The following is a 12,275-nucleotide window of genomic DNA, read 5'->3' as shown; positions in this document are numbered from 1 at the left end:
CCAAACACGTTTCGCCAACACAGGGCTTCTTCAAATGGTAATAAAATCATATAACCTGGCACATTAGGCTATATATAGGCAATACATACAATGTCAATTTCAAATTTTGGAGTCAAAATGATGTCATCAGCATGAGACAAAATTATTTTTAATGTGTATATTATAAAACAAATTAAAAGAGTTATAGCTGAAAACCTTCCACTATGGGGGGCGGAGCCTGACCTACAAGACGAACAGTCGCATGATCACAGAGCTCCCGCTAATCTCAGCGGATTTCCCGACGCAAATTGAATTGCAAAGCCTGAAAACACACCAAACTGCTCTACCTAACATAGGGGAGAGCTGGTGTACCCCCTGATACCTGACTCGAGCGATTCCAACATCGGGAGCCTGCGAATGGCGGAGATAGGGAGAGGCGGCCGCTCTCCCTGTCCTGCTGCTAGCAGCACAATCTCATCGACAGCTTACCTCTCCCCCCCCCCCAGGGACCAGCGGGGGTGATCCCGGTCCACTCCAGGGAGGCAACCCTGCTCCACAAGAAACACGACCAGGCAATGAATGAGCAACATCCAGCTGTAGAGAAGCAGAAAATGGCGGAGGCCACGTGCTCACACATAAGCTGGGACCTCGAAGCTAAACTGAACAGCCTGTTCACTGCCTTTTGGAACAAACTGGAACTTAGGCAACAACAGGTTCAGACACAAGATAAGGCAGAACACTTACCTCGCAAGACACCTCCGCGATCCAGTGGCAAACCCACGGTGCCCAAGGTGCAGAGGGCTCGAAAATGGCGGATCACACGACCCTGCTCGAGCCGCTCACACACTGCCCATCAGAACACAGCAAGGCATCCCAGCACAAGAAAGGCGGTAAACAACGCAACAACTAACCTGCAACAACGCGACCGGACCGCCCCTAGCAGCCTGTCTCACAACTTCAGCCTGATTTTGAGGCCACACAGGAAAGGCTTCAGCGCCTCCATAACAAGGCCTCACCTTCGACTCCTGTATGCGAGTCTCTACCTGGGAGGGCAACAGGGTACAATAGCGAGACTCTCCGGGCAAAGAAGCGGAGTACCCCAGCACGGCATAGGATGACCTCAGGACTGAGCACAGGTACCATGGTACCCCAGCAGTGCACCCTCGGTGCCCACACCATGTGCCCAGATTGACCCATGTTTAACCCACCGCATTAGCATCCTGGGAATAGCTGACAAAGGGGACAGATGGGACTCTCTTGGCATTGGCTGAGGGGTCCACAAGACTCTCCAGTACTCTAGCAGTTATCTCACTGATTGCATAAGTACCATGTTAGCTGCAGCCCTGATACTTACGTCTTTCTTTGCTTTGACTACAAAAATCACTCTACCTACCCAGTGGAATATTCTTCTTGTTATCACATATAGCTCTATCCTACACCTCCTCTTACTCTCTCCTTGTTCAATCTCACAGAATGGTGCTCATCCTGTCTTCAAATGTTTACTCTTCATTAATTTAAAATATGCACAGTTATTCATGCCAAACAATTGCCTTTATACTTCTCTCGAAACGCTGGCAACAGCTGTTGTGGCATAGCTAGCTTATATGTAATATAACCTGTCATTAAATATGCCTTATAATACAGCCAGTTAGAATAACCAGACCGCTGTTACATGACTCCATATTGAACTATTGACCATTCTGTTTATTGTTCAGCTTGAGTTACTTTTAAAAATTGTGCAGTTACTTCTTATACCATGTCAAAACTATATCTAACCTGTAACATGAATCGCTTGCTCAGGGCCATCTTTAATATGGATTGGACCCTGGGCAAACATTTGCTTGGGCCCCCCCCTCCGTGGCATGCAATTATGTCTCCTACCCCAATGCAGAGGCGGACGTAAAGTAGAGAGGGCTCTGGTGCATGAATTATTTTGGGCAAGAGGGGGCAAAAGGTAGATCCCCATCTGTCATGCAACTCCAACAATGCTTTGACAGCTGGGGCCCTACCATTTTCCCATGCAGGGTTGTATTTAGCACTGAGCAGTATTTGTGTGTTTGAGTGTAAGCATGTTTTTGTATGGAGTATGTTTGTGTGAATGTAGGGGTGTGTTTGTATGTGGAGATGGCATTTAAATGCAAGTATGCATTTATGTGTAGTGTTGGTTTATGAATACACTGGTGTGTTTATATATAATTTTGTTGTTTAAAAAAAGAGGTGTGTTTATATGTAGTGTTGAAGTTTGAATGCAGGTGTGTATTTGCGTGTATTTGCGTGTAGTGTTGAATGCTGAGATGTATGCACAAATACACATGCACTGTCACAAACACACACACTGTGATACACATACACACACAGAAACACTTGCAGATACACAGATATACACAATCATACAGATGCAGCTATACAGGCACATTTACACACACTGACACACACATACAGACACACAACCTGGCACACATGCAGACACACAGATGCACACACTGACACACACGCAGATACACTGACAACATACAGATACACAGACACACACAATGACAACATACAGACACACAGATACATACACTGACAAATGCAGATACAAACACTGACACACATGCAGATACACACATTGGCTACATACAGATACATGCACAGGTATACACACTGGCACACACACGGATACATACATACTGACAACATACAGATACACACTGACACACACACACACACACAGACACTGTGACAGACATACTGACACTGTCACAGACATACTGACACTGTGACAGACATACATACTAACACATACACAGACATACTGACTGGCACACCGACATACATACAGACACACAAACTGACACACACACAGACATACTGACATACACACAGACATACATACTGACACACACACAGACATACAAACTGACACACACACAGACATACAAACTGACACACACACAGACATACAAACTGACACACAGACATATACTGACTGACACATACATACTGACACACAGACATACATACATACTGACACACACACAGACATACTGACACACACAAAGACATACAAACTGACACACATACATATACTGACTGACACATACATACTGACACACATACATATACTGACTGACACATACATACTGACACACACACAGACATACATACATACATACATACAGACATACATACTGACACACACAAAGACATACATACTGACACACACACAGACAGACATACATACATACTGACACACACACAGACATACTGACACACACAAAGACATACATACTGACACACAGACATACATACTGACACACAGACAGACATACTGACACACAGACATACTGGCACACACATATACATACTGACACACAGACATACATACTGACACACACACGCAGACATACTGCCACACACACAGACATACTGACACACACACACATACATACTGACACACAGACAAACATACTGACACACACACACACACAGACATACTGACACACAGACAAATATACTGACACACACACACACAGACAGACACTCTTCAGTTTCCTACCTTTGAAAGAGGCTTCCTTCCCTGGGGTCCAGTGTGCTGGCTGGGGTAGTTGGGAGTCTGGCTCTGCTTGCTCCCCCTCCTCACTGGATCCTGGCTCAGCAGCCTCCCGTGCGGACCGATGTCTGTGAAGTGGGAGGAAGTGATTTGCGGACGTCACTTCCTCCCATGCAGCCGTTAAGCAAGGGCCCGGTCGCGCTGTTAAAGGGCCACAGCGCCGACCGGACCCCTGCTGGAACATGCTCACTGGGTGGCCCTAAGGGTATGGGCCACTCGGTGGGCCCCCTTAGTGTGCGGGCCCTGGTGCAGCCGCAATACTAGCACCGCGGGCCCATTAGGTAGGGAAATATTTAAAAAAAATAAAAATTATTGCAGGCAGCGGGGCCCACGGGGCAGCTGCTTTGGGCCCCCCATGAGTAACTGGGCCCAGGGCAGCTGCCCCGTTTGCCCCTCCTTAAAGACGGCCCTGCGCTTGCTACTTCTGTTGTGTGGTATTCGTAAGTCTATATGTAACCACATGCACAAACAAAAATAAAGAATTAAAAAAAAAAAAAACCACTATAAGTGATCCTTTTATTTAAAAACAAGGGTACCCTTGTTTTTAAATAAAAGGATCACTTATAGTGGAAGGTTTTCAGCTATAACTCTTGTAATTTGTTTTATAATATACACATTAAAAATATTTTTGTCTCATGCTGATGACATCATTTTGACTCACACCGATCACGTGACGCGCGAGTATGAAGCTGTGCTACGTGGTCAGCCGAAAAGGTTTATGGGGGTTGTATATTGATTGCGTCTGAAGGCGCTGGTTCTTATTGGGCTTGAAGGGGGCAGGTCCCATGGAGTGTGGCATTAATTGCAACACCACGCGACTACTATCATGGGTACTGTAGGCTGTTATCACTGCTATAACATTATCTAACTGTGGCGCAACCCATTTCGTTCTATTGTGTTCATCCTTTTAATTTGAGGTTGTAAATGAGGGCAACCAAATATGTGGTTAAATGCATATATTGTACTTTTTATTGTGTTTGTAAATGCAATTTGCATTATATAGTTCATGTATTCATTTCAGTTGCTTGTTTGCTAATGTTCAATGTATTTTAAATGTTTGTCACCACATGCTTAAGGACTACTCCCCAAAGGCTAGGCTTTCTCCAAATAATAAAGAATAATAAGTTAGTTCCTTTTTGAACATTTTTTACCTGTGTGAATTATGAGGGATCCCAGTAACAAAATCTTTGGACCTGTTGGCTGGCTGCATGATCCCTCAAGCCTGGGGTCAAATCAAAAGATAGCTATGTCTGTGAACCGCAAGAGACTTTATAAAGACAAGAGCGGTCACATTGTAGGCAAAGGTGCATATTTTTATATTTGCGCAGTTCTTATGTTTGTTTACAATATCACACTATTGTGTTATGTTTTGTTCCTGTAGATTATCAGCTATACTCCTCTGCCATCTATAAACAAAGGTGCATATTTGCCTGGAAGGAAAACTGCAGAGGAATATGCAGAGTGGACGATACCTGCCTGGAAGGAAAGTACTCCAGAGAAACCCCAGTCAAGCTTTGGCAATTGGGGCTGAAGTGTTCAAGGGTCCCGGCCAGAGGCTACGAAGTGGGCCAGGCAGAGGTACTCTGTTGGATTACAGGACCTCTGACGCATTACCTTTTCTATAACTCCTTTCTTAGGAGTTTCAAGGTTTCTTAAAGTAGGGCTTGTTCTTTTAATAGATTTTGTAGTGTTTGCACGCAGAAACTGTTGGAAGTCTGTCTCAAATTGTATCTTGTTACCATGTGGAAGAGTTTTGAATACCTAAGTGGTATTGGAAGTAGAAATTGTGCAGTCTGCCTCCTACTTTTCTTATGGTGCCAGAGTTTTCTCCATCCCTCTAATCTCCTTGAGGTGTTCTTCTCCAGAAATCTATTTTCCGATGGTTTACAGAAAGGGCAAAATCTATATTCCTTATATGAAAGATGTGGGTTTTGTCCACAATAAAATGGCTTCCTGTTCTACTTCAGCCTTCTTTCTTGTAGTAATGCCTTTTTCATCTCCGTCATCTGCCATATTAAATCATCCAAAGCAAAAGCAAAAGCAAAACATTTTTCCCTTCCAAAGAGCACTTTTTAGAAGCCAACAAGTCTTCTAGAGTTTGCAGCCATGCGTTCAATGCTTTATTAAAAGTTGCTCCCATGGTTTGCTCTGATATGCTGTGGTTCGAAATATTCTTTTGCAGGAAGTTTCAGCCCATGTATCCATAGGATCAGTTTTTCTAGCTAATTGTAGTATGGGTCTATTTACCTTAGGTAGATCTTTCCATGTGTCGGAATACTGCATCTTAAATAACATTTTCAATTGCTGAGAAATAAAGGCACATTTCTCTGGGATATCTCAGAGGAAGATAGATACCTATTTTTCCCTTCCAGAGAACTTCTAGTCATAGGACAAGTAAGAAGTAAGGGTCAAAGAAAAATATAAGGTATTTAAGGGCATGTGAGATATACTAATCAAATTGTATTTTAGAATGAGGATACCGGTTTATGTGAAGCAAAAACATCCCCAGTGTACTGCCGCTATATCTGAGGAAAAAACAGAATTTTCACTAAGGTAGTCAGTCTTTAGAGACAGAGGACAGAAAAATTGGTTGCCAGACACTTTTTTACAAATGCAACATCAACTCCCCACTTTGAGATTTATAGCAATAGAAAATGCACCGCCTCCCCACAGAGTAGATCAGTCAAGATCACTCCTACAAAACAAAAAAACAAAACACAGGTTGGATACATTGGTTAAATACGGTTACTACAAAAGGACTTTTTCTATGCTCATGTAAATATATTCATTATTTTCATTTTTTGTCTCTTGGTGTGTTCTTTTTAGCAGTTTAATTAGTTGGTGTTCCTCCTTTAAAAAGCCATTCTCTTTCCCCAGTAATCGTATGTTTATGCTCACATGTCTACGTAGGACATAATTAGTGTGTCTCTTAGCAACCATGTATTCAGTACCTATTTTATAATAATGGTCACGTGGACTAGCTCACTTCTGTGAATTCACTGAACCAAACTTTCAACACACTGGTCATTGGTAATACTTTGTATTGATCTACATATGCAGCTAATGTTACACTGTTTGATCTTGATAAAGGCCTAAAAGTGGCCAAAACGTTGATCTACCTAGTTTATAAATTGAACAAATAAATCCACGTTGATGAAAGTGCAACCTATATACAATATACATGTATGCGGTTTTGCACCCAGGCATGATCACGTATGATATAGTCTGTATGAAGTTAGAGTGCCAAATTGGGTCTTTAAATTATACACACACACAAATAATGTTACACATGATCTGCATGTCACAAGTTGGACTTTCAGGGAGTTTTCTTGGGCACAGAAACCTGAGAAATCATGTTTCCACAACTATCCCAGAGTTCCAAGCTTGAAATGCAAATGAGCATAGACAGGCATCATGATCCCAAGTTCATATTGCATTTCTGCAGATACCCTGAGCAATGGACATGTTTGAGACCGTTTTTGTTTTGTTTTTAAAAACCAAAGAATCAGCTATGATCTAAATAGATAAGTGACAAGAAATCAGCCATGAACTGCAGTTTCGACCTTCTGGGTCTCATCAGCATAGCATCAGTTCAGGTGTGGAAGTTGAAATCTCTCTGAGTGCAGATAGCAAAAAGATTGTGGTGAAGCCAAACACGAAACTCACAACGTGCAAATACAAAACATTACTGTTTTCCATCATCAGCATATCTCAAGTTGGATTTCAGACACAAACAAACAATCAGATGTTTCCACAACTATTCCACAATTTCCAGTTTAACATGCTGTGTTAAAAAAGTGTCCATTTCTAAGGTAATCTGAAAAAAAAAATGCAGTATGACGTCTGAAACATGAGAGAGAGAGTTAATACATTGTTAGACACAAATCTGCACATGCCAGTCAAACCATGAGGCTTGCTTTTCCCAAAATTTAACTTTAACAATGCCCTCAATACTGCATGGGATTCTGGGTGAGCGTATGCAAATGAGCTCAACAAAAAAAAAATACATTTTTGCCTCATTATTCCACTTTATACATGGATTCCTAGGAGTATGTGTCTGCTGTATACAACAGCTTTGAAACACAGCTCAGGAAGAGGTGCAAAGCAAGTGAAGCACTCACTGACAGCGGTTTCATTGTTCATGCAACTCATCAGCATGAGGTTTGGTACTGGCTTGCTATGGAGGTTTGGCAGTACTTGTGAAGCACATACCAATAGAGCTGTGGTGGGGGAAAAAGTGTGGATGAATACCCCTTCCACCTGAAGTAAGTTGACAGTTAATACATTGTTAAACGCTAGATAGTTCATGAGTTGCTGTCCACCTGAAGTAGGTGGATCGTCAATACATTGTTAACCACAAATGTGCACACACCAGTCAAGCCATAAGGCTTGCTTTTTCCACAGAAATATCACTTAAGCAGTGCTCTCACAACTGCAAGGGATTCTGGGTGGGCATATGCATATTGAAAATTACTCTGTTATCTATGTACAAGTTGATGGTCTACTTTACCTCCTATCTATGCTATTGCCTATGATTTTATACCCCAGATAAAGTGGTCACATATTGAAAAGTACTCCATAGAGTACTTTTCAATATGTGATCACTTTACTTGGGGTATAAACTCTTGGGCAATAGTCTACTTTACCTCCTATCTATGCTATCAACTTGTACACAGGTGAGTGATATAAAAGGAATGCGTGCGCACAGTGTTAACTTAAGTTCCAGGGGTAATTCGTTTAAACTTGCAGAATGAGGGTATGTGGGACCTCTTGTAATGTTTTCTCAAGGGGATAGTGTCTCAGGAACATGGTTTCTTTAGCCAACTAAAAGGTAAAACTCAATCCTCTTTACTGGTGAGATAAGTAGGTGTACACTAATCTCTTAGCTTATTTAGTATGTAAGAATGAGCACCATCTACTCTCTATTGCAGTGATAGTGAACCTATGGCATGTTTACCACAACTAGTTTTGCAGATGCTCGTCTGCTGCCACGTAAACCAAAGGTTCACATTATTGTGGGTACTCCGGTTCAGTGCTACTGTAAGGCAGCACGGATGGCAACCTTAAGGTGCATTAGCAGGTGTGAGCAGCGTCCAAAGATACTGATGACGTGACGTGCTGAACGGCACTGCAGTGTTAGCGGTTTGAGATCGATATATAAATAAGTTGGTTTCCAGTTGCAGTTTGGGCACTATGGCGCAAAAAAGGTTTTTCACCAATGCTTCATAATATGAATAGATTAATATTGCTTTAACTATTTTGTCATCGTTATTTGTTGCAAACTAGCAGCATGTATATTTTATTTTAGACAGTTATCAAAGGGATGTGACCTCCACCTAGTGGCCATTGATATGTAAAGCTTTGAGAAAAAAACTTCCTTGATAAAGGCTTAGAGAGGAGCCGAAACATTGTCTCCACTTGCTTGTTTCAAATAAAAAAAGACTGCCTTTTAGAAGAAACCTCAGGTGTGCTTGGATATTTCTTTTTCTTCCAATTAATATATATATTTAGTGTAATATGGAAATGTTTTCCTTAGACCTGAGATGGCAAGACCAAGAAATACACACATTTTTCTCAAGTGGAATCAAGGAATCCTACTCCTGTAAGATACCGACTAGGTGTAAAAAAAAAAAAAAAAAAAAAAAAAAAAAAAAAAAAGAGTAGACACACTTACATAGAATACACATTGGCACTACCAAATTTTTTTTATTTATTTTTTATCTTACTTGTGTGTATATATAGGTTATGTGGGTCAAGATAGAAGATATACCGAATTTATTTATTTTCTTGTTAAAAAAATACTAATAATGTGAAAAGGTACACACACAAAACAAGTAATTATGCTGCATTTCACTTTCTGTCTCAAAAAGCTCTTAAGGACTGATTCCACAAAGTGTTCACAGTACAGCTGTCACTAAGTCCAGCTACCAATACCTACCTTTAACAATTTTAGACCTTTTGAAGTTGTACAGATCACACATTATTCCATAGTGCATGAAATTAAATAACAATTAACCACTCATATACTGTAGGTTTATTTTTATTCAAAAAGTTACTGTCTCAAGACATAAATACAAATCAGAAAACAGTACAGAGGACAATAGAATGTGGAGGACAACAGGTTAGGTAAATATATAAAACATTTTAGCTGGTTGAAAACAAAGCGGTAAGAACTGCTTCCACAAAGATATACTCCTTCAAGAGTTAGAAAGAAATCAACTTCTTTTTAAAATCATATATACACAGTCCTCTCAGCAGTTCTAATAAATGCAGTGGTGTGAAGATAGGAAAGGCAGTCATTTCAGACATGAGTATTTACGTAACATGACTCAGACGGTTCAGGTTTTGTGTTTTAGGACTATGAGGTTCAAAAAAAATACTTTGTAATTCTCTAGTTAACTTATGGTTTTTGGCTACCTCAGCCTGAAAGGTGATTGTTTTATATAAGTATATATATACTTTACTTTTTTTTCTTTTTACTTTACCCATACATCCCATTCTTTTTTTTCATTTTTTTTTTTTCTTTTTCTTTTTTTTTTAACAGATTTTTTTGAACACAAGAGAAGTTTGTGTATTGCAAGCATAAGGCATGGAATGACTTAAAACCTCTGAGAATGAAAGACAACTGAACAAAAAATATACACATGAAATATAAGTTAAAAATTATTTTAATGTCTAGCTGCCTAAGCTTTGCAAAATGAGTTGATGTCACATGGCAAATATTGATTCACAATTTTAGACTGTTAGTTCGGAAGTAGAGATGATGTGTCAAGCATAGCTTTTAAAGAATTATGCTGAATGTTCATGAATATTCTATTCTTCAACTAATTTAAAAATAGAGGAAATGTATTGTAACCTGCTGGAAGAATACTTAACCTGAAGACTGCTTGCAAAGACAGATAGATAAAACAATACAAAATACAAATTTAAAAATCATTTTGTTTCAAAGCGAGTATTTACGCTTCGACTATTTTTTTTATTATTTTTTTTTTATTTTTTAAACATTGTTAAAACTTTCAATATATTTCTGAAACCTCATTATTTTAAGTTGGAATTTAAAAGTAAGAAAAAAACTAAACAAACTGCGCAATTATAAAATCAGCACCAATTTTATATATATATATATATATAATTTTTATTTAAAATTTAGAACCCTATTCCCACACTCTAATAAGCTGTATAATCTGTGTTTAAATTTTTTTCTGCAAACATATTACAATAAGCTTCTTTTATTTGGAGACAAAATACAGTGGCACTACTGGAAGGAATTTCCACATTACAGGTTTCATAAAGGACAAGCAAATGCCTAGAATTATAAATGAACAAGCACGGCTATGTTTAGATACCTTTGGGCAGTTAACCATCAAGATGTCTGAAAATGCATTCTTTAAGGCTCCTCTCTATAGTAATAACAAACAGAAACAGATGCCAATCATCTCTTAATATAAACCATAAAGCATGTTTTTTAAAATAAAAAAAAGGAAAGGAATAAAATACTGAAAATTTTGCCTGAATGTGACTTTTGGTTAAAAGTAGAGAGATTTTTTTTACTGTAAAAGTAGACATATTACTTTTAAAATAATAATTTAGGAAGTTAATTTGATAGATTGAGTTGATGATGCATAACCATACCATATCATAAATGTAAACTCTACACCTTTTTGCTGAAAGAGTCTCAACAGAGCCACTGCTATTAACAGGTTTAAATTGGTGTTTTTATTAAAATACAATTTAAAAAAAGTTGGTGGATTCTTTCCTAATTGGCCAAACTAAAAATACATAAATAAAATGTTTTCCTCAAAACACAAGGTAGCTTATTACTTTCAAAACAGTTTACTTGTCCTTTAGTTTTTTTTTAGGCAATTAAAACTGCCCCTCAATGCACTTAATATTGGTAAGCATGTCATATTCTCCTTAGAGAAAAATCTGTACATAATTTCACTGTTCTCTACCACAAATTTGTCATTAAAAACTTCCTCTTCCATTTAAAAAACAAAAAACAAAAAAAACTTCACCACAGAGTTGATTGATGAACTTGTATTAAAACATTGATACCCCAAGAACCTAGAGAGAAAAACAAATGAAACAGTTAGGTGTGTATGATAATGCAAAAATGTGAAGAGACAGAAATGGAAACTAAAAATAAACGTTTAGTGTGCAATTTGTAATGTTGCAAATAATAAGAAAGCAGTAAAATAAAACAAATAAAAAAAAACAGGGCTTTCTATGCATAGTGATTTGAATTTGTGGTGATGTTATGCTACTATAAGAATGTGAATAGCTGCATAAATCAAGTGACTTGGTAGAAATGGAAAATGAAAGCTTTCATATAACAAACTTTTCTTGTGTGTTCATTTTGAAAGTTTTTAGGACGGCTAATAGTCAGACCAATTCATGAAGGATTTGTGCACTTCAAATACATTCCCAATTTAAAAACCTATGAAATATATTACAACTGAATAAAGTCTGTGCATTCCAAGAAACCAACAATCTAACGTATATTGTGCGTATAGGGTTATTTTCCACTGTCTAATTATATGAAGCATTGTGCTCATGTTAAACATCATATAATGAGCACAGAAAGATCACACCATCTGCTTGAAAAACAGTTCAACAGGAATAAATGAGTACATTTTCGTCTTCGTTTGTGGATGACAAGTAGACACTCCTTCGTCCTGAAGAATTGGCACTCCCTTTTGTA

The 12,275-nt window shown here is 38.8% G+C and overlaps 1 protein-coding gene across 2 annotated transcripts in view; it reads right to left on the bottom strand.

Annotated features, from left to right (window-relative positions):
- Window positions 1–11,267: 11,267 nt before the first annotated feature.
- The window catches only part of STAG2 (STAG2 cohesin complex component), an 80,800-nt gene continuing 79,792 nt past the window's right edge, over window positions 11,268–12,275 (bottom strand). For both annotated transcript variants that reach the window (XM_063432108.1, XM_063432109.1), the window contains exon 35: window positions 11,268–11,638. In XM_063432108.1, coding sequence (XP_063288178.1) covers window positions 11,615–11,638 — 24 coding nt within the window. In that variant the 3' untranslated portion in view covers window positions 11,268–11,614. The remainder of the gene's footprint in view (window positions 11,639–12,275) is intronic.

This window comes from Pelobates fuscus, chromosome 9, assembly GCF_036172605.1.
Source record: "Pelobates fuscus isolate aPelFus1 chromosome 9, aPelFus1.pri, whole genome shotgun sequence".
Taxonomy (NCBI): domain Eukaryota; kingdom Metazoa; phylum Chordata; class Amphibia; order Anura; family Pelobatidae; genus Pelobates; species Pelobates fuscus.
Note: the sequence above shows the minus strand (reverse complement) of the source record. Positions and strands in the feature narration are given on the sequence as shown.